Source organism: Anolis carolinensis, chromosome 4 (assembly GCF_035594765.1).
Source record: "Anolis carolinensis isolate JA03-04 chromosome 4, rAnoCar3.1.pri, whole genome shotgun sequence".
Lineage (NCBI taxonomy): Eukaryota > Metazoa > Chordata > Lepidosauria > Squamata > Dactyloidae > Anolis > Anolis carolinensis.
The window spans coordinates 39,786,974-39,810,646 of NC_085844.1; the positions used below are offsets into that span (position 1 = coordinate 39,786,974).

The 23,673-nt window shown below is 39.2% G+C and overlaps 2 protein-coding genes across 3 annotated transcripts in view; one reads left to right on the plus strand and one right to left on the minus strand.

Annotated features, from left to right (window-relative positions):
- The window catches only part of sbspon (somatomedin B and thrombospondin type 1 domain containing), a 19,535-nt gene extending 12,613 nt beyond the window's left edge, over window positions 1–6,922 (plus strand). Inside the window, exons 3-5 of the mRNA XM_008108586.3 lie at window positions 517–607; window positions 1,330–1,509; window positions 2,095–6,922. Of these exons, the coding sequence (XP_008106793.1) occupies window positions 517–607; window positions 1,330–1,509; window positions 2,095–2,212 (389 nt within the window). The 3' untranslated portion in view covers window positions 2,213–6,922. The remainder of the gene's footprint in view (window positions 1–516; window positions 608–1,329; window positions 1,510–2,094) is intronic.
- terf1 (telomeric repeat binding factor 1) lies at window positions 4,000–22,120 on the minus strand. 2 transcript variants are annotated; one of them, XM_008108587.3, is made up of 9 exons: window positions 21,875–22,120; window positions 17,879–17,974; window positions 15,474–15,604; window positions 14,585–14,671; window positions 12,143–12,292; window positions 10,165–10,274; window positions 8,913–9,019; window positions 7,181–7,248; window positions 4,000–5,163 (listed from the first exon to the last, which is right to left on the minus strand). In XM_008108587.3, the coding sequence occupies exons 1-9, from the start codon at window positions 22,113–22,115 to the stop codon at window positions 5,005–5,007; spliced, it is 1,149 nt and encodes a 382-aa protein (XP_008106794.1). In that variant the 5' UTR covers window positions 22,116–22,120; the 3' UTR covers window positions 4,000–5,004. The 2 variants fall into 2 exon arrangements, with proteins under 2 accessions (XP_008106794.1, XP_062835410.1); XM_062979340.1 differs by lacking the exon at window positions 17,879–17,974.
- Window positions 22,121–23,673: the final 1,553 nt, after the last annotated feature.

Consider the following 23,673-nt stretch of genomic DNA (forward strand, 5'->3'; position numbering starts at 1 on the left):
GTGAGGGAGCAAAAAGCAAACCGCGAAGTAGGGAGGAACACTCTGTGTGTGTGTGTGTGTGTGTGTACACACACACACACACACACAAGACCTGGACATGGCTGATAATAGTCTCATTTATAAAAAATAAGTCAAAGCCTACTTGTTGATTTTGATTTAAGAACAAACAACAAAAATTCTACTGGATAAGTAAAGTCAGGCATAACTTCTCAGGCATAAAAATTAAGAACTGTCAATGCAAACACAATGCTTTTAAAATCATGGCATTTGATTTTTTTACCTAACCATCAAAAATATGCTAGACTGGGCAGGCAACTTGTTTGATCTAACACGATTCTTCTAATGTTTCCTTTATTGCGAAAGCATCCTACTAGATTAATGAATAGATGCCAAATTTGGTTTCTAGGTAGCATAGAGTCTTCACACCATCTCCATCACTGCAGTTAAGCAGCAATGGCAGCTTCTTTCATCAGCTTTCTTTATTCTTGTTTTCATAATGGCTTTTTTTCTTCCTAGTTCCTGCTTTCATAACTAGTTTTGAATATAACAAAGAAAGAAAAAAGAGAGCTGTGAACCCAAGATGGTCTTCTGAAACAGAAGAGTTTAGGTAATCAAGGCTTCCATCCTATCCTGTTATCTTGGGCAAAAGTCCCATTTGTATTCAGTAGAATTTTCTCCTGCTCATCTATAAGTGTGTGCTATATGTTTGTTTTCTTTATGAGTGGATCATTCAGCTAAATGGGAAGTTCTTTCATGTATTAATGGAAGGGCTAATAAAGCAGAAAAAAAATCCAATATTCTTATTTATTTTTAGACTCTTTATTATATTTATACCGTGCATGGACAGAGCAGAATTCTGATCTCCAGAATGATCATCATAATTCACCAACAGGATTCTTCCCTTAATTTTATTAGTTACGCCTATTCACTGTTCGGTTATATTCCCGTCTGCATTGTATAATTTCAAGAGCCCATAGATTCAAACTCAGAACTTTCATATGTCTGACCTAAAAACAATTATCTTTAAGAAAGCCTGCCCTTTGTAATGATTGTTAGCTTACTGACACTTAATTGTAGCAAATAGAATATAACGTTATAATGCATTGCTGTAGCATCAGTTAAAAGGGGTTTCATTCAGCCTACTTTGACTTATCCAGTTACTACATAAATTTCAGATGGGCTCATTCTTTTTACAACTGACAGTTTGATGGCCTGTTTGCATAATGCTTCTCCATTGCAGACTACAACCATGCGATAATTACACTCTAAATCTTCCAAATTGATAATTTAAATTGTTAACATTAAAAAGTATTTATTTCTTCCCTGAAGGAGCTACTGTGTGGAATTTAAAACTGAATCGTTGACACCTTATTGCTCTTTGGAGACTCGTCCATATGCTCGATGGATGCAGTATCTACGAGAAGGATATACTGTGTGTGTAACTTGCCAGCCACCAGCAATGCGTATGGGTAGCCATCGTTGTTATGGAGATGGAGCTGATACTGATGGGTAAGGAAATGAATTTTATTGTTTTTGTCTAGTATTCTAGAAATGAATACTGTATCCAGAGTCTCAGCAATAAAGAAAGTTTATGTTATATGTCATTTTGAACAAATTTAAAACAGAACAGAACACTAAGAAAAATGTTTCTGTAGTCTATATTCCTTAAAACCACTTCTAGAACAGTACCATCCTTCAGTGTTCTAACTACTATAGTACTACACAGGAATGTTCTTTGGTGTTTGACCATATAAGTATGACTCCTATATATGTGGGGGATATGTTCCTCAATTTCCCATAGAAACAGGAAACTGGATAATAGGGACCCCTATTGACATGAAAAAGCTAGGCCAGAAGTTACCATAGTTTTGCCCTGGAAAACCTTGAATTTGCTAGGTTTTCCAATGGGATACTATGGTAGTTGCGCAGGTGACGGTATTTTTCAGGTGTTACGGTGATAATTGCAAGTAGCTTACCTATTGGAATTATTCAACATTAAAAGTATTGTAGTTCTTTACAAAGGATGGTATAGGACAAAGATGCAATGCAGGAATAACCACCTCATGAGGATAAGATATATCTGTTCTGTTTTAGGAATAAAGTTCTTCATTGGCAAGCAGTCGGCAATCCAGCCTGCCATGGCACATGGAAGAAAGTTCAGCAAGTGGAAGAATGCTCCTGCCCTCTAGTACATAGCTTTATTTTTACGTAGCAGCTTGAACACATACTGTCAATGAAATCAAGGAAACTACTCATGTAATTGGACTTGTGTGGAAGACATTACTTTAAATAAGTGAAAAGCCAAACTTCTGAAATCACACTTAGCCTTTCCTGCAGTGAGGAACAGTGAGATAACAATATCAAGGTATATTATGGTGCTATGAAGACAGAACTCGATCTTATAGTGTGAATTCGACTTTCATGATTCCCCTGTTTACATGACCTGAGGTGGATGATGGCTGGTTCAGAGTCACCTGCTTCAGTGTATCTTAGCAGGGCGGTGATTCCACAAGTGTAATGTTTGCTTGGTCTACGTGAAAGAAACTGCTTGAAAAAAGCTCCTCTAATTTAGGAATTCCAGCTATATTGTCTGCAACCTGATCACACCCTTAGAAATCAAATAAGTTGTTAGGGGCCTTTTGGAGAAATGGTAGGAGGGTGGCGGAACAAAGGTTAGGAAGGCTATTTTACAGTAAAGCAGTATTTGTTGTTAGTTGCATTCAAGTGGACTGAATTTTGAGGAATCTATGAATCCGAAAGGTCAGCCTCTCCTCAGTAGCCCTGCTCTGAACTTGCCGACTCATAGCCATGAGCAAATCAGAGGTTAAACCCTTTAAAACAAATATGGACAATATGTAAATTGAAGTAATGAAATGTATGGGGACAGAACACATCTCATGGAACCCTTTCATTGATATTTTTTAAATATAGGATTTATTGCTTCTTTCACATAGGACCTCTTCACATGGACCTATTGGGCCACGCTATTGCGCTGCAAAAGGGACGGCATGCAGGGCTGCTTGTGGCACCCCACATACCCTCCTTTTCCTCCATCAAACGGTGGGAACGGGATAGGATGCATTGGCACCCTGTCCATCCCCATCAGATGGCAGAAAGGGTCGCAACACACCTCTTCTGCCACCATATGGCAAAAGAGGAGGAAAATGCAGGTAGCTGTCGGCGCTACCCAAATTACACTTTCTTCCCCATAGTGGTGGAGAAAGCACATTTGGCACTTCCCCTTCACCTTGGGAGGAATGTGGGTGCGGCCTGCTGTGCGTTGTGATGGCACATGGCAGGCCCTGCCCTTGCAGCGAATAAAAGTGGCAAAATGGTTACTCATTACATTTGCATGACAAATTGCAGTTGACACACAAATGTGTCACGATACACAGTTTGGAAAGCTCTGCTCTAAGCCTTCTCCTAGAAAAGGGACTAGATTTGGGAGACCTTGCAGGACTGGGGTTGTTAGCAGGAAAAGAGATGAAGAGGTGGAGGAGCAGATGAAAAACTGCTAGGATGGACCTCTGTGGCTGCTGTAAAAATCTATGTGTTGTCATTCTGTTCTTCCTGAAAAGAATAATGATGCTGAACAAGATTTCTGCAGCAGTCTGCAGCATGCATATTTCTTCTCTTCACAATTCTATTAGAAATGAAGTCCTTGAAACAGGGTAGCTCTTTCTGAGGAAATGAATTAACTTTATTTATGAAGATGGGAGAATACCGCTGAACACCAGGTGCTACACGCTACATTTTAAGGGACAGAACTGGCAAAGCCACCTCTGAATAGTCCTTGCCCAAGAAAAAACCCTATAAAATTCATAAGGTCATCGTAAGTTGCGATGACTTGAAGACACACAACACATGGCCTTATTAAATGCCATGATGTTCTGTGCTATTAATGATGAATAAAGTTAAGTGGAAAAGCTCTAAATAAATAAAAAACAAACTACTTTGCAAATGCAATATATGAAAGTTGTAGAGATGAAGACTCACAGATTTATGACAAAATAGTATTTATTTGCTGGCATATTACTACCATATTTTCAAATCCAGATTAAAGGAAGACAAAGTATAAAATGTATCTAGTTAAAACTAGTCCAGACGCAAGTAATTGCATTGGTTAGATCCCAAACTCTGGGATAAGGGCTACATACAACAATCTATAGACAGCCACCCTTCCCTACTTCAATACAACTCTCTTCCAAATATTGTACAGATGAGTGGCTAATTTTGGATATGCTATTAAGTGAAAGAAAATTAATTCACTCAAGTTATAAACAGAGTATGAGGCAATGCTGTTATAACTAGTTATCAGAATAACCAATCCCTGTGCTTTATTTTCATACAGCCCAGTAAACACACATGAAAAGTAAACACACATTGAGAGCTTAAAAAACAAGAAAGTATAATAAAAAGGACAGGCATGATAGTCATACTGGCAGTACAGAATATGTGAGTTGTTTGGGACACAGAAGATCACTTTCCAAAGAGGAGTTAGCACCTTTCCTGTTCCCAGAAAAACAACTGTTATGATATTTGGCACCAATAATCAACTACCCATATTCTTCTTGTCGAGAACTCTGTGAAAGGCAATTTGTAAAGTAGATAATAGCACAGTTCTTAAACATGGAAGTTCAAATCTTCAGTTAGGTTCTACCTATCCTTTGATATTTTTTTTAGTTTTAGTTTTTAGTTTTGATGTGGTATTTTATGTAGTGACACAGGAGATAGGAATGAAACATTCAGATGACTACATGACTTCACCAGTTCTGTTCAGTAACGAGATAGAAACCTTCTTATTAAACCTTCGCCAGTTTTGAAGAAATACACTGAGAGGCATAAAAGGTCATTAAGATGTTATAGAACTATATTAGCAATTTAGAACACATCTAATAAATTATTGTATTGTAATTTACATAAAAAGATAGCAACAATGTTTAAATCATGATACTACCATAAGGTAAGAATGGGGAAACAGATGACGTATTTGGGAAAGGCAGTTTAAACCATGCCTGATCGGACCATAGTTCTCCATCTGTCTTTCAGCATTACATTAGTTCGCTCTTTGAAGTCATAATGTTGAAGAATTTTATTCCAGTTTCCTACTCCAAACTTCTGCACACCATCTTTAAGTTTCTCATCTTCTTTGGAACTCCATCGCTTTTAGGGAAAGGGAAAAGATAGAGTTCAAATACAAACCCTTTAAAATGTTTAAATATTTCAGTAATAAGCTGGAAAAAACTTTAGTTCCTGGCAGCTTGAATTTTTAGAGTGAAAAGATACAATAGTAAGTCTTTTGCAAGTTTGCAGCCTGCAGGTGTGTAGTATTTTAAGGGTTTGCTATCCAGGCCATGCTAAAGTAATACATTTTTGTAGAACATAGATTTGCTGTCTTCACTGTTTTGGTGAAAGGTTCTACAAATTTTATGCTTTACAGAAAGTCTCAAACCTGATACATAAATGTATAAGGGTCATCACATGCACCAGGGGTGTCAAGAGCCAATTATAATTTGTTTATATAGTGGCTGGGGCTCTTATTTTACCCAATGTGGGTTCACAGAGGTTATTAAGTGACAACTCCCTTAACGTTTGATTATTTGTCATGTGAACTGGAAATAATGGAAATTGTAACCCAGCAGTCCTTGTGGCTCTGAGGTTGGGATAAATTTTAAGGACATCTTAAAATCTGGCATCACACAGTAATGTATACGGGCAGTCTTTGAGTTATCAACATCTGACTTACGACTCATAGTAAAGAATCGGGGTGAGACAACAGGAAGTGAGAGGAAATCTATCCCCAGGAAAGAATACTCATTCCCGAAAGTTATTATGGGGAAAAGGTGTTTCCTCACCAATCCTGGTTTCCACCATAACCCAAAATTTTCAACATCCAATTGTCACAGGGACAAAAAGTGAGGGGAAATCTTCCGAGCAGAGGCACAGACAACAGAACCAATGTTCAAGTTGTGGTAAGCCTTCCCTATGCTATCCAAAATTAAAACAAAAATTGCTTTGGCTGGAGTTATGCTTAAAAAAATATCTGTTCCGACTTACATACGAATTCAACTAAATAACAGACTATTTTGTTCATAACCCGGAAACTGCTTGTGCTGTGTGTCCAATGATGTAGGACATGATTGTGGACTGACCTTTTGAATTATATTTTGGACCCCAGAACTGTACAGTCCAGATATGGATCCATATACTGTATTTTAATTAACCACATTAGTAACTAAGTGGGAAGCAGAAAATTGATATGAACCATTGCCATAACATTTAACAGTAATCACTACCAATATGAGCAAGTTCAATTCACTTGGAATATTGGAAGAGCTGCTATCTGGTTCAGTTTTCAATAGTAAAGAATATGGATGAATAAAAAAGTCAGATGCCTGTTTATTGTAGGAGAAAATTGGGATTGTTGAGGAAAGAGACAGATGTAAACCAAGGGCTGCCAGCTTCCCAAGCCCAATGAGCCAAGAGCCTCTCCTGCCAGGCTTTGATGTCTTTGCCAGGCCTGAGCACAGAGGAGAATTATGCGAGGGCAGGAGCTTTTTGCCTTCCTTTGGCTAAGCAGTTTCAGCAAAGGTGCCAAATGGAGTGACACAGGTAACTATGAGACAAAGGGCCTTTTCAGTGGTGGCGCCCTGATTGTAAAATGCCCCCTTCAGTGACAGTTTCACCTGGTGTCTATGTTCTTTTTGGTGTCAGATGAACACTTCATTGTTGCAGGGCTTCTGTTTTGTGCTTTCTGGATCTTTTGAAATCCTGTCACTGGTTTCAATTTGGTTTTTATTCTGTTCCAGAGTTTGTTTTGCTTGGTATACACTATGATTTTAACTTTTAATGTAAACTGTCCAGATTATTATTGTTATTGGGCAGAATATAAATATTGTAAGTTAATAAATACATCGCAATACCTCTTTGTATTTCCTAATTAAGCCATAGCAATTCCCTTGTATGCCGAGTAGATTGCCTCACTGTTTAAAACAGAAATAGCAACCAGATTACCTTTATCTCACATTCTCCCTATTTATGCATTTGCAAAGCCTTGAAGAATTAAGCTAATACTGTAAACAAATGCTTGTAGGATGGTCTCATGCAGCAAACTTATGTAACATTACCTTAATGTGATGTTATACAATGAATAAGATTTTAGAACTTTTCCCATTCATACCTGTTTTTTTTTAACCGGTGGCAGCCAACTTTCTGAACTAATTTCACTATTCTGCAAATCTTCCTTCTCTAGATGAGATAAAGAAAAATAATTATTTCATATTCTATAAACAGAATATATTAGTAACATGATGCTGAGACATGGCTAAGTGTTAGTTTAGTGCAGGCTGTTTTAGTACAAGCAGATTGACTTTATTACAGCTGAACAGTAATATCATAAAAAACAGTAACCGTAATAGCCTTTTATGTAAATGCTATTGACATTTATTACAATACTTTGAACAGGGACTAGTGTTTTGATAGAATTTAAAATGTGAGAGAAGTGAAATGAAATTAGTCCCAGGTAAAGACAACCATGGCCATCATTATAGATCTATTACTGAACAAGCACCATTTGAGTCTTTTAGTCTACATATGTTTCTGTATGAAGTATTTGTAGGGACTCAAGGCAACTCATAACCCCATTTAAAAACGGCAAATATAAAAATTAAAAACAATTTAAAACAATTAAATTCATGTGCCATGGATATACGTTAAAACACAGTTAAGATACAATAAAATACTTGTACAATTAAAATTACATTTAAAAGCCACACACCCCCAACCCACCCACAACCTCCTTAGCAGCCTGCCCCTCATCCTTCCACAAATGCCTGATGGCACAGAAAAGCCTTAACCTGCCTGCAGAAGGCAAGCAAGGATGGGGCGATCCTGATCTCTCTCGGGAGAGGGTTCCAAAACTTGGGGCCCCTTCCATACAGCTATATAAGATCACACATTATCTACTTTGAACTGAATTGTATGGCAGTGTGGACTCAGATAACCCAGTTCAAAGCAGATATTGTGGGATTTTCTGCCTTGATATTCTGGGTTATATGGCTGTGTGGAAGGGCCCTGGGAGCAGCCACTGAAAAGGCCCCTCCTTTGTTCCCACCAAATGTGCTTGAGAGGGAGGTGGGACAGAGACAAGGAATTGTAGATTTCTAACAGATTCATAGAGATATGGTCCTTCAAATAATATGGATCCAAGCCGTAAAGTACAAATACTGCTTCTTCCATAACTGACTCTACTGCATATTATACATAGAATAAACAGAAATTCTATAGCTAACACTTGTCTTCTGATAGTTCAGCAATTCTAAGGCTATACATACTCTTGCTGGTTCTACACAAGGCTACAACTACATTTGAGAAGAGAGAACATTGGTGACACTAAGGCCCTTCCACACAACCATATAACCCAGAATATCAAGAGGCCTAAGTAACTCCTAGTGTTTTGCAGTTGTTGGGCTGCACTGAGCTTACTTAGCACAAACTGAACATGTCAGCAGCAATCTAAAATGAAATGCAGGGATAGTCCCATCTGCACATCATGCAATATGTGTAATATAATTGAACAAGAGCACAGATTTGCTGAACTCTCACTTGGTAGGCTATTCCATACAGAAGAGTTGAAAGGCTAGGTTCCTACTAATTCTCGGTATGACAAATCAGGACATACAATTACAGTAAAAACATTTTCTATTGGTTCAGTTTTAAATAGTCATGCTGATACTCTATTCCTCATTATCTAAAAAGATCACAGAAAATTGTCATGTAAAAGGCTATTTGTCATCATAATAATTTTGCTTAATTTATATCCTGCATTTCCCTCCAATGGTGGGACTCAAGGTGATTTATAAATAAAAAGTACAATTAAAACATACAAAATGTCTAGGCTCTAGAACACTTACTTTGAAGAACATTTTGTTTCCTGTTTCTTTGTTTCAGGGAAGGTTTTACCTGCTCTGTATTAAAAAATGATGCTTCATCAGCCAAGGAATAAGACTGCTGATCAGATCTGTAATGGAATGAGAAATACTGGTATTTCAGACTGTGAAACTTAACTAGCATTGGATATATGCATTGGCAGATTGATGTAAAGGTTATATAATGTAAGAACTAATAGCAACATAACCGTTTTTTCATGTGATCCCTTTTGCCAGTTTGCTAGAAAATTTAATAAATAGTGATCTCAAAGTATAAGCAGTATGAGAACTTATGCCTAAAGTTCTAGGCATTACTATATGCAGTACTGTAATATTTTTCTTAGCCTTTATTTAGAAAATCTACCATTATATCCTCCCACAGAATCTTCTTGGCAAGCAAGAATTAGGTATTTCAATCTAATTCAGTACATGTTAGAGAACATATGCATAATTCAACCAAATATGGTACCAACAGAAATGAAAACTTAACCTTTCCTATTCTGAGCCGATAACAAACCATCCCAAAGGAAAATGTTTCCGATCTAGGTAGGATATTCAAAGACAGGACATTGACTGAAAATGGAAACAGCAATGCAGAAAGTGCTGGTGGAGCTAGTTGGATAGTTACTTTAGGGGCAGAAAATACATTGGGTGACTCCTCCAAGATTGATTACTGCTACCTATTGGTAAAATTTTGTTTTATAGCTTATTTTCAGTGACCATAACATGTATTTAGACATCTTTTCCAACGTTCCCTTGAGTCACTGGTGTCGTTTTTACATTTCCATCCCAAGTAGGGCTGCATTTTCTGTCAATTAGCAAGGTGTGCCTGTGGGACTGTACACCTTTGAGTGTGCTCACATCGATCTGCCCACCAGTGCATCCTTACTTTGTGCAGATAATTCGCTAGGCAGCTAGTGAGATTTTCTCCATTTGTCCAGTACTCCTGCATAATTGTTCTTTTAAATTATCATTTAGATAATTTTTACCCTGCTCTTCACCCATAAAGGCACTCTGAACGACTTACAAAATATTACTTTGCACTCAAGATTGCAATCTACATAAAAGATACCATTACAAAACACAGCCCAAGGCTTTAAAGAAAAAAGCAAAATGTTTCTTACTGCACTAAAATGGTAAAGCGTAGATCTTCAGGATTATCAGCATAAATCTACTGTATTGTCTACATTTTAATTAAACTTACTGTACTTCAACAGCAAGCCATTATGATACTAACCTCTGTGTCATTTCAAAGTACTTTTCTTTCTTTTCTTCAATTAATTTATCAAATTCTATAGGTACCATGTTTTTTCCTGCACACCTACTTTCTACCTCCTTTGTAGCTTCCTGTAAAACAGAACAGTCTTTATTTAAAGCCTTTCAATTTTTAGTCCCAGTTTCAGTACTTACGTATGTTTCAATTGAATGTTGACACTAGTGTATTTAGGTCATAAGTCTTCTGGAGCAGTTTACCAGCAGATATTTTGCATTAAGAATAGCACAGTAAAATTATATCTGATCCAGGCAAACAATGTGCACAGAAGAACCAAAAAATCAATTTAATTTTTTTATCATGTCCACTGTTCCTCTGGAGGGACAGAAGCTGTTCTGGGATTCTGGGAGGGTGTCTTCTGAGACAGGTAGAAGGCATTTTGCAAGGATTATTGTGAAGATTTTCCCAGTGGAAGTTAGAAGGGAGATACCTTGATAGTTTCCACAGTCTGTTCTTTCCCTGTTTTTGAAAAGGGGATGGTGGCATCCTTGACGTCTGCTAGGATTTTCTTGGTCACCCACATTTTTTCAATGAGCTGGTGGAGTTGTGATGTCAACTCAGGTCAACCCTCTTTAAAGACTTTGGCAGGGATCCCATCAGGTTTGCTGGCTTTGTTCTTTTTTTTGTTGGCTAATAGTATTACTGACTTTCTCCAAACTAGGCAGTGCTGCAAACTCATCCCTCGTTTGTTGTTGTGGAATCTGCGAGAGAACTCTCTGGCCATGCTGGAGCTGCTGTTCAAAAGGTTATAGGAGTGCTCTTTCCAACGTAGTGCAATTGTTTTTTTGTTCTTTGTTTTTTTGTCCTTCAGAAGTTTGGTTCTATCTGATGAGCATAGGGGATGTATGCCATGATTTCAAGGTCTGTAGATGACCTCTGTGGCTTTAAAAATCCCTCAGCATCATGGACATCTGCAAAGTGTTGGGAGTTTTTTAGCCTACACCATCTACAGACGTCATACCCAACTCCTAGAATGATTCCATCAGTGTTGCCTCCTGCAAATCTCTTGGGAAGACAGGCCGACAAATGTCAGTGTGCTGGAAGAAGCAAAGACCACCAGCATTGAAGCAATGCTCCTCCACCATCAACTTCGCTGGCTATACTGTCTGAATCACTGTATCACAAAGCAGTTACTATATTCCCAACTCAAAAACAGAAAATGGAATGCTGGTGGACAGGAAAAGAGATTTAAAGATGGGATTAAAACTAACCTTAAAACTGTGGCAAAGACACCGAGAACTGGGAAGCCCTGGCCCTTGAGCGCTCTAACTGGAGGTCAGCTGTGACTAGCAGTGCTGTGGGATTTGAAGAGGCTGATCAAGAATAGCCACCTATAGCCACCTATGTATCCACCACCAAGACACAACACTTGGAGGGCCATCATACTCTGACAATGAAGGATCGCTTAAGTAAAAGTAATAATTTTAATAGTAGAACATCACCATTGAGAAGGCCTCAAAACTTGCTCCTCAAAAGTTAGCTGGACTTCCTGGCAGGCAGACAAGCAGGTTGTGGTTTGGGGATTGACTATGACTCTGGAGACCAGTGTCTGAATCCTTGTTCAAAATCTCTCAACCTCAAAAGCAGGCAAAGGTAATCCCTCTTTGAATAATTTGACAAGGAAAACCTGTGATAGGTTTACCTTTGGGTCACGATAAGACAGAAACAAGTTGAATGCATAGAACAATACAAACAGGGCCTCTGTGGCTGATTTTCAGGTTCAGATACATATTTAAACCACTGATGCATTGGTTATTTTTGCACATATGTTGATAGCTATATTTCAAAATGCATTATGAATTCATTTAACATTTTAAAATGCTAAATAAAAATCAACAGGATTTTTTTAGTTCAAAGTCATGAGTATTTTGCTTTGTTTTTGAAGCCATATTATCCAATGTTATTCTGTTTTGAGTATTTGTTTCTCTTGCTTTCAACATACCTTAATTAGAAAATTATTAGATTCTTCATTCAAGAAAACAGTGACGTAGGACTTGATTTTTTCAAGCAGAAGTCTGAAATCGAAATGCAGAAGAAACCGGTGGTATGGATCTTTCTCTTTTGTTATGGCAGACAACTTCATTCGCAATGGCTAAAACCAGAAAATTCAAAACATATAGTCAGTGTTACTTACAATTGTCTATTACATCCTTTTGACAGATAGAAATCAATATTTTCGTCCCAAAGAGAATAGACCTAATGAACCAGGATAACTTAAATAGATGTACTTAACTGGTTGTTTCAGAAGAGCCTTTTAACTGGAAGTGCTATACTTTTATTCTCATAGAATCATAGGATAGTAGAGTTGGAAGAGACCTCATGGGCCATCCAGTCCAACCCCCTGCCAAGAAGCAGGAAATCGCATTCATAGCACCCCCGACATATGGCCATCCAGCCTCTGCTTAAAAGCCTCCAAAGAAGGAGCCTCCACCACAGTCCGGGGCAGAGAGTTCCACTGCCGGACAGCCCTCACTGTGAGGAAGTTCTTCCTGATGTTCTCACTGTTATGCTTTAAAGCAGGGGTCCCTAAACTAACACCTGTGAGCTAGATGTGGCCCTCCAAGGTCATTTACCTGGTCCCCGCCCTAAACTTTAGATTTATGGTCACCCTAAGTCTGAAACAACTTGAAAGCACACAACAACAATGCTAATTAACTTGACAATCTCATCAGCCAAAAGCAGACCCACATTTCCCATTGAAATACTTGTAAGTTTATGTTAATTAAAATTCTTCTTCATTTTATATACTGTTCTTTTATGGGGTTTTTTTACATCACAAATAAAACAGATTCAAATAATTGTTATTATGAATCTTCCGGTCATTTCTGACTTATAGCAACACTGAGGCAAAGTTATAATGGGATTTTCTTGGTAAGATTTTTTCAGACAAGGTTTGCCTTCCACTGAGGCTGTAAGTGTAGAATTTACCAAAAATCACCCAGAACATTTTCAAGACTGAGACTAGTTCTACACTGCAATATAATGCAGCTTAAGCTGCATTGGACTGCATTATATGATTCCACACTGACCATATAATGCAGTTCAAACTACAATGTATGGCAGTATAGAACTATCCTGAGGGGATTCGAACCCTGGTCTTCCATTGTCCTAGACACCACACTGATCCTGGTTTAATCTAATGTTGTTTTAATAGAATAATTAATTTTAAAGTTTTTAAAATTATAATCACTGGTTTCAGGTGTATTTTCTTTTAATCTACGCTGTGAGTCATCTTAGGTCCTATGTTGACAGAAAAGGTAATATACATAAGCACTATTTTTTATATTTATCATGTCAGAAGTGAAATGAGGGTACAGTTGTAATGTATTTAAAAACACAAACAAAATTAGGAACTTGGCATTATATTAAATGTCCTTTGACCAGTAACTGGCAACTTGGGAGTGCCTCTGGTGTTGCTATAAGAAGGTCCTCCACTGTGCATGTGACAGGGATCAGTCTGCATTGTAATAGGTGGTCTGTGATTTGTTCTTCTCCACGCTTGCATGTCGTGGACTCCACTTTGTGGCCCCATTTCTTAAGGCTGGCTCTGCATCTCGTGGTGCCAGAGCGCAGTCTGTTCAGCGTCTTCTAAGTCACTGACATGAGAGAAGCCTCCCCGCGGGATCGTAACACATCCAGGCATCCCTTGGGCAATGTCTTTGAGGATGGCTGATTCTCTCACAATTGGAATCGAATTCCAGCGTGTAACCAAACAAAAATACATAAGCGCTGACTAACCAAGTTTGTATTGATCTAATGTACCTGTAATGCTGTAATCAAGATTAACAAAGAGATCATGAATGCATAATAATTTAAAATGTATAACCTGGAGTGACACATTGGTAATTGATTTGTATCCATGATCCCTTCATGGGATCATATTAATATTAAGAATACATTGGAATAAGAAAACTTGCCCAGCCCTGACTTCTCAGGCATTAGCCACTGTGAACGACAAAGGTCTGTGGATTAATGCACAGCAGAATGATATTTCCACTCAATTTCTGTAAGCAATATCTACTCTGAGAAACCACAGACTACTGTGCCCTAATTGACAGGACAGACCCTATAGCACACAATGCCCAATATTCAGTAAGCCAAGATTAGACAAGTTTTCTTATTCCTCTCTATTCTTAACATTACTGAATATGTAGGGATTACGGATACAAATAACTTACAAATACATATAATCCCAGGAGAAAGTAGATTTAATTAAGTAACTGACCTAGAATCTCAGCCTTGCTTTAGGTCATATATTTTTACAAGCTGATACATGTTCACTGGCAAAAGTACTAGACCTTTTAGATAATTTCATCTATTTGTATTCAAGACAGTCTCATCTATTTGTATTTGAGAACAGACTATTTCACTTATCAAGTATTACCTCATTTGTGAGTGATTCTGGAAACAACCGTTGCACCACTTCTGTAGCCTTATTAAAATATCCCTTCTCCATGTAAACTGCTACAGCCTATAAAAGAAAAAGAAAACCTAAACAATATTATTTTCTGTCCAATAAAATCTGGGTTGGTAAGCCATTGTAGAACAGCTTTTGCCAAACTGTCATTTCTCAGGTGTCTCAGGGCGGCTTACATATGGCAAAAGTTGCCTAAAACAATGCATAAAATAAACACACAGTACAATACAAAATAAAACCACCAGTATATACAACAACAGTTTGAACTTAGAACAGTGCCCAATAACCTATAGTGTCATCTGTCATAAAAACATGGCCAACTGTAAACAAGAAGAAAAGAAAGGGATAGTGCAAGTTGTAGCTAAGAAACAAGGGAATGGGATAAAAGTGCTGTGCTATATCATAATTGCAGACCATTGGGCTAAACATTCTCAAAAGCTTGTCTAAACATCCAAGTCTTCAAATTCCCTCCGGAAGGAGGATGGAGTGGGGGCCTGCCTAATCTCCCTGGAGAGGGCGTTCCAAAGCTGGGGGGCCACCACCGAGAAGGCCCTCTCCCTCGTCCCCATCAACTGTGCTTATGATGGTGGTGGGGTCGCGAGAAGGGATAATGGAAGGTAATCCAATACAAATGGCAAGTGCCAGATTGGGGAGGACTGGTCCATTCTTTATAAAGAATTTGGCATCATTTCTATATGTGCAGCTTATAGCAATGCTCTAGTAGCCAGCTACTTTTAAAAGACCTTATTCTTATGGTGACTTGTTTTTGCTTTGTCTAGCTAACAAGTGTCCATGAAGTAAGTAAAGAAAAGGCATTCTGACTTCCTTCCATGGCTTTAAAGATATATAAACAAACCTGAATCTGAATCAAGCGCTTGATTTCTTCATGTAGTTTCTCATGTTTGCTTTGCACTTTGAGAAAAGAAGTCCAAACCAAGTAAGCATTTTCTAGTGGTGAAAGTCTTTGGTCACTCTTGGTATGAGGATCTCATGGGGATATAAATTGAGAAAGGTTAATAATAATCACATAATACATCATATATTAAAAACATTCAAACACCAATTTATCAAGAAGTCAGGCCTGTCTTGCTATTTGTACATTGATTTGGTCAAACTAGTGCCATAAAAACAAACTAGCAATTCTTAAATATCCCATTTGCAATATTAAATGATCTGCATAATAATACAGTAGAGTCTCACTAATCCAAGCCTCGCTTATCCAAGCCTCTGGATAATCCAAGCCATTTTTGTAGTCAATGTTTCCAATATATCGTGTTATTTTGGTGCTAAATTCGTAAATACAGTAATTACAACATAACATTACTGCGTATTGAACTACTGTTTCTGTCAAATTTGTTGTATAACATGACGTTTTGGTGCTTAATTTGTAAAATCATAACCTAATTTGATGTTTAATAGGCTTTTCCTTGATCAGTCCTTATAATCCAAGATATTCGCTTATCCAAGCTTCTGCCGGCCCGTTTAGCTTGGATTAGTGAGACTCTACTGTACATGTTAAAAGCTTAGACTTTGAAATAATCAGTCAGATTTTCTACCAGTCAGAAACTCTAGTACACTACTCAAATCTAGTCTTTCCCACTGGGCCCTTCATTCCTTGTAGGGAAAGGCTGAACAAAGGAATCAGAAGGGTATGAACATCTTGGTACAGTATTAACAATATTGTTGTAGATGGCATCCCGACAGAGAACTGACGTGCCATATAACCTATCCTTCAAAATGCATAAAATCATCAACACCACAGTAACAAACTGGGAACAACTTCCAACATCACCTAGATGAGTCACAATATTTATCAATTGTTAATTAACTCCTTCCATAAATTATTATGTGAACAGTGGATAATACTGACTACTGTTCAAGGTATACTCAGTAGTCTATTTGGGATTTAGATTAAACAAATAATCAAAATTTAGGAACACGTATGGAAAGAATAAACATCACACTCTAATTCTAGAAAGTATAAACACAAGATTATTTCATTTTTTGTGACTCAAGGTCCTAGAAGAGAGGATAGAAACACCTTTAAAATTATTTACCATGAACAACAGCCACCCACTGAGAAGTCTATGCACCCATCTCATTAAAAACAGTAGCAACCCCAATATTACTGTATTAGCTCCTTTAGTCTTTTGCTTACTCAATATCAACCTTTGTTACTTAAGAATAGTTTGCCTGTCTACCATTCACTGCTTCACTAACATCCACTGCATATTAGAAGTATTTTATACACTGTTTATTGCTCTTGAATTTATTCAATGTTGATGAAACATTTGGATTTTTACTGCTAAACAAGGGCTGTTTTATGCATTTCACAGATTAAGAATTTCTCCACCAAAAATACAAGTTCAGGCTTCAAAAAAGTAAGATAATGGTTGGTAGTATCCTTCCCATTTTTTGGTTGCTTAAAGAAGTAAAAAACTTTTTTGGGGGAAAAAATCTGAATTTATACAGACTTCCCTCAATGTGGTTGCCAGGTCCTTTTCAGAATGTCAAATTAATTCCTAGTGATCTAATGTATGTTGCTGCTTGTGTCTTTCCTTGCCTTTTTTTTTCATGTCAGGAGCAACCGGAGTTGCTTCTGGAGTGAGAGAATTGGCCATCTGCAAGGACGTTGCCCAGGGGACGCCTGGATGTTTTGATGTTTTACCATCCCTGTGGGAGGCTTCTATCATGCCCCCGCATGGAGCTGGAACTGATAGAGGGAGCTCATCCGTGCTCTCCCCAGGTGGGATTCGAACCTGGCAGCCTTCAGGTCAGCAACCCAACCTTCAAGTCACAAGGCTTTTATCCCCTAGGCCACTGGAGGCTCCTTTCCTTGCCACTGAGCTATAATGACACATGAGTCATATGGCACTTGCTGTTTGTGAACACCTTTCATAGTTTAGACAAGTAGTGTCTGACAATTAGTCATTTTCTTAATTTATTCCACTGTTTGGGATGGTCTACAGTACCAATGCTTGGTGCAGAAGAACCTCACAATAACTATCAAGAGAAGACAGCATTTTAGACCCCACTGATATGTGCCTTTTCTCTTCTTTCATTGACAATATTGTAGGATAGACTGTTAATGTCAAGGAATGGTTCTTTCAAGAGAAGGACTTCATGTTGTATCAAGCTTTGGCACTGTGCAGCACGATATGAATCGATGGCACTGAATAATCATAGCAGCCTCATCTGATTAATTTGTCCGCAAATTACGGGTTACCGTAGAACTTGAAAGAAAATAGAAGCATGTTTTACCGATCGACTTTCCTTCTCCAATATATGCCAACAGCTGACAAAGGCACACTGTTTTCATCCGATGAATTTCTATTTTGTTTAACCCTTTAATAATAGCTGAAAGAAAGAAAGAAGATATTAGTTGAATTTTGTTCTTGCAGTGCCACTGTGTGGTTACCAGTATCAGCAACCATGACTGTAATCCAAAGTCATTATTTGAAACCATTGTGGCAAAGATAAATGGAACTTCCTTTCAAATAAATGTATTTAGGATTAGAGCACTGAGGGGCAATTTATATTTAGTCATTGCCAGTAAGGCATTTTCACTAAAATCAATGTGACTGATAAGATGTCCAAAGGAAGCATATGTTTTTATGTTTATTCCCCTATATAATATATTTTATGGTTGTTCAAAACTACAGAGAGAGACACAAAGTTCAGGGGATTCAGGCCAATCTTAAAAGAGTACTGAATGATGACATAGCTTAGAAGTCATCTTTGGTGGTAACAAAGAAGGCAATGAAGGTTTTCTTTTGCAAAATAACAAGAAGAAGCCAGAACATGAAGCTTGCAAGGCCATCAAATGCTAATCAAGGTGATTAATTACAACATTCACACTGGCCTCCAACAGACAAGAGTTCTTTTTCCCACCCTGGACCTTCCACCGATACGAGGGGTATCCAGAAAGTAGATTACGTTGCTTTGTTGAACAACACTCCCTAGATTTCCCCCAGGCACTGTAGCCACTGGCTACACCGGCAAAGGATACTGGGAACTGTGGTCCAAAAGGGAGATTTTCCCAAGCTCTGGTGTTATACACCAAACAGAAATAAATTAAGCTCAAGTTAAATAAAATACAAGTGCAAAAACAAACTTTGATGGCCCATAAGTCTTACCTGTGTTTTTTTGTAGAAGTTGGACCTCACACAAATTTCCCATAGAAACAATAATCACAAAATGCACATGAAATAAAAGTTGATTTTTGACATACTGGTTCATACTGGACTATGCTCTTGGATTACGTGATTACTCTGTTAGCAGAGTTAAATGTTAACTGTTTTAATTGTGTTTTAATTGCATTTTAATGTTTTATTATTTAAATGTTTTTGTGCTTTGTTTTTTAAAGGCATTGAATTATTGCCATATTGTGAAGCCGCCTTGAGTCCCCTCCGGGGTGAGAAAGGCAGGGTAAAAGTATTGTAAATAAATAACTAAAAATGCGAAGGAGACAGCAAAATATAACTGTATTGTCGAAGGTTTACATGGGCAAAATCACTGGGGTGTTGTGTGGTTTCTGGGCTGTATGCATGTGTTCTAGTGGCATCCTCTGAAGATGCCAGCCACAGATACAGGCAAAATGTCAGGAGAAAATGCTGCTAGAACCCAGCCATATAGCCCGGAAACCACACAACACCCCAAAATATAATGGCATAACCACATGGAAAATTAGATACCATGTCTTTGTGTCTTCAATGACCCAACTGTGCCATCTCAAATAGAACTATGACATTTAGAAGATGATATGAAGTGTTGGGTTGCTGTGAGTTTTCTGGGATGTATGGACATGTTCCAGAAGCATTCTCTTCTGACGTTTTGCCCACATTTATGGCAGGCATCTTCAGGGGTTGTGAGGTCTGTTGGAAACCAGGCAAGGGAAGTTTATATATCTGTAGAATGTCCAGGGTGGGAGAAAGAACTATTGTCTGTTTGAAGCAAGTGTGAATGTTGTAACTGGCTGGCCTAATTAGCACTGAATAGCCTTGCAGCTTCAAAGCCTGCCTGGGTAATCCCTTGTTGGGAAGTGTTAGCTTGCCCTGATTGCTTCCTGTCTGGAATTCCCCCTTTTTAGTGTTGTTCTTTATTTACTGTCCTGATTTTTGATTTTTTCAAAATACTGATAGCCACATTTTGCTCATTTTCATGGTTTACTCCTTTCTGTTGAAATTGTCCACATGCTTGTGGATTTCAATGGCTTCTCTGTGTGGTCTGACATGGGAGTTATTAGAGTGGTTCAGCATTTCTGTGTGCTCAAATAATATGCTGTGTCCAGGTTTGTTCATCAAGTGCTGTGCTGTGGCTGACTTCTCTGGTTGGTTTAGTCTGCAGTGCCTTTCATGTTCCTTGATTTGTGTTTGGGCAATGCTGCATTTGGTGGCCCCTATATCTTGTCTACAGCTGCTTGGTATACGGTAGATTCTTGCAGAAGTGATAGGATGATCTTGTTCTTTGCTGAATGTAGCATTTGTTGGATTTTCTTAGTGGGTCTGTAGATAGTTTATAGGTTGTGTTTCTTCATCAGCTTGAAGTCTCTCTCACAAAACAGTGGAAATATCCTAAAATTATCAGGAAGAGATTTTCAGTGATAGATGCAGCTGGTGCTACAACTGAACAGGAGTCCACACCATCTTTGACTAGATTTTTTTATTTCAAAGTTGCCATAGGATTCCTTTGTATGTTTTTATAACCGTGGGGGCATTTTGCTGTTTTAAAACTTAGCATTTCACACAGGTGCTTTGTGTCCTCACAAGTGCATAAATAATAGGAATAACAAAAATAACAAGGGATGAAGCCATATATTATTATGAGAGCCATAAGAAGGAATGCTTTCATTATTGGTCGATGAGTTTGGAGACCATAGAAATCCACGGGATTTGTTTATTTATTTATTTACAACATTTATATCCCACCCTTCTCACCCGAAAGGACTCAGGGCGGCGTACACAATTGGCAACAATTTGATGCCCAAACACATTTAAAACATAGCAATGAATAAAATCCAATTACAACATTTAAACCAATATAAAAATATAAAACATATAGTTAAAGTCCATTCAACCAATATCCTCGTACTGTGGCCATAAAGTCAGTCCGGGTCATCTTTATCATTTAATCATCGAAAGCCTAGGCACATAGCCATGTTTTCTAAAACTCAGAAAACTTTTGTGTGTCAGAAGCGAACCAAAGATACAGTTGTAATGTACAGTAGAGTCTCACTTATCCAAGTTTCTGGATTATCCAAGCCATTTTTGTAGTCAATGTTTTCAATATATTTTGATATTTTGGTGCTAAATTCGTAAATACAGTAATTACAACATAACATTACTGCGTATTGAACTGCTTTTTCTGTCAATTTTGTTGTAAAACATGATGTTTTGGTGCTTAATTTGTAAAATCATAACCTAATTTGATGTTTAATAGGCTTTTCCTTAATCCCTCCTTATTATCCAAGATATTCGCTTATCCAAGTTATGGTGTTGCTGTAAGAAGGTCCTCCATTGTGCATGTGGCAGGGCTCAGACTGCATTGTATTAGGGGGTCAGTGGTTTGCTCTTCTCCGCACTCGCATGTCGTGGACTCCATTTTGTGGCCCATTTCTGAAGGTTGGCTCTGCATCTTGTGGTGCCAGAGCACACTCTGTTCAGCGGCTACCAAGTTGCCCAGTCTTCTATGTGCCCAGGAGGGAGTCCTCATATCAGCCATGGCTTGAGGTTTCGGGTTTTAGCCTGACACTTTTGGGCTCTCACTTGCTGAGGTGTTTCTGCAAGTATCAGGGGATGGGCCAGAGATGTCACTGCTTTGGTCCTTTCATTGTTGGCTGCTACTTCCCACGGGATGAGCTTGGAAGAGTCACGCTCTCTCAGCCTTGCAGTCTGAACTAATCTTACCAGGAAACCCCTAAGGCGGGCATGGGCAAGCTTCGGCCCTCCAGGTGTTTTGGACTTCAACTCCCACAATTCCTAAGAGCCTACCGGCTCTTAGGAATTGTGGGAGTTGAAGTCCAAAACACCTGGAGGGCCGAAGCTTGCCCATGCCCGCCCTGGTAGGTTCTCAATAAGTCGGAAACGAAAAGAAATAAGTGCTCTCCATGGCATGATACCGACAGGCATTGCTGTTGCCCCGGTTCCTATCCTTTTATCCAGGAGGCCTACCATCTCTTTTACCCATCTCTTGGCATTGTTATTATCTAAATTCCGCGGAGTCTCGCGAGAGCAGCTCGCCAACCGCCCCCTCACTCACTTAGCGCCAGGTCGCGGCTCCGTTCGAATTCCGCCCAATTCTCCTCACAAAAATGGCGGCAGAGGCAGCGACAGGCGAAGTCCAGCATCCAGCCAGCGGCGACTGCCTCCGCCTCCGCTTCCACGGCAGAGATGGGCGGCAAGCAGGGCTTAGGCTTCTTCCGTTTAGGAATCGTGCTCGTCTCCGCCTCCTCCATTTTCATATTTCGCGCAAGACAGGCTCCCGCGAGACCCCGCCCCATTTTCTGACGTCGGGGGTTTATCTTTTTTGGCCACGCCCCCGGAAACGATGGCGTCGCTAACCCTATTCATGCAGGGCGGAAGTTTCCCCACCGCCTGTGTTCCGGTAATGGAACATCCGGTCCGGCAGTGCTTTCCGTGTCTGCTTGAATCCGGAAGGAAGATGGACAAGTCAATGGCCAAGCCTACGTAAGGACCACCAAACGCAGCCTTAGCAAAACACGAATCAAGGAAAATGAAAGACCCTGCAGTCTAACTCAACTAGAGAAGTCAGCTATAGCAGAGCACTTGATGAACCAACCTGGACACATATTATTGAAGAACACTGAAATGCTAGACCACTCTGACGACCACAGACTACCCAGAGAAGCCATTGAAATCCACAAGCATGTGAACAATTTCAACAGAAAGGAGGAAACCATGAAAATGAACAAAATCTGGCTACCAGTGTTTTAAAAACTCTAAAATCAGGACAGTAAATAAAGAACTATACTCAGAAGACAGGGGAATTCCAGACATGAAGTTATCAACGCCAGCTAACACTTCCCATCAAAGGATTCCCCCAGGCAGGAATCAGCCAAACCTTGAAGCTGCAAGGCTTTTCAATGCTAATCAAGGTGATTAATTGCAACATTAAGTGCACATTGGTGTCCCCGATGGTACAGTGGCTTAAACTCTTGTGCCGACAGGACTGCTAACTTGAAAGTTGGGTTGCTGATCTGAAGGTTGCCGGTTCGAATCCAGCCTGAGGAGAGCATGGATGAGTTCCCTCTGTCAGATCCAGCGCTCCATGTGGTGACATGAGAGAAGCCTCACACAAAACATCCAGGCGTTCCCTGGGCAACATCCTTGCAGACAGCCAATCCTCTCACACCAGAACAAGTCGCTCCTGACACGGGGAAAAAACATTGCAATATTCACACCTGCCTCCAACATACAATAGTTCTTTCTCCCACCTTGGGCATTCCACAGATATATAAACTTGAAATACAGCCTTGAAAACACAGCAACCCAGACATTCTGGCCATATGATGTATAGGGAGCACACAACCCCCCTGTTGCGTCAGCTCTACGGGCTGCTGGTTTGCTTCCAAGCACAATTCAAAGCGCTGGCTCTAGCCTATAAAGCCCTAAATGGTTCTGGCCCAGCTTACCTGTCTGAACGTATCTCCCTCTATGAAACACCTCGGAGATTAAGATAATCTAGGGAGGCCCTGTTCTCGATCCCATCAGCTTTGTAAGTGCAATTAGTGGGGATGAGAGACAGGGCCTTCTCAGTGGTGGCCCCGTGGCTATGGAAGTCCCTCCCTAGCTACATTAGATTAGCCTCCTCCCTCCTGGCCTTCAGAAGGAAAGTCAAGACCTGGCTCTGGGGTCAGGCTTTCAGAAAATAGCTTAGTTCAAGAATGGATTTAGCACATGTACAATGACTATGGAACGGCCTCAGGAATCTCTAGATCCTCCAGAGTGACTCTTATGGTCAATTTCCTCCAGTGATGCTGGAGAACGTAGTGATTTCTAGAAGTTGACCACAGGGTTGTGAAAGAAGATCTAGAATTT

Excerpts from the sequence above, each read along its gene's own strand:
- terf1 (XM_008108587.3), bottom strand. The coding sequence starts at position 22,115 with ATGGGGCGGGGTCTCGCGGGAGCCTGTCTTGCGCGAAATATGAAAATG. Across the intron at positions 15,605-17,878 it reads TGGAGAAGGAAAGTCGATCG|ATCCTCATACCAAGAGTGAC; the intron begins GTAAAACATGCT and ends TATCCCCATGAG. Across the intron at positions 7,249-8,912 it reads GAAACAAAATGTTCTTCAAA|AGAAGGAAGATTTGCAGAAT; the intron begins GTAAGTGTTCTA and ends TATCTCATCTAG.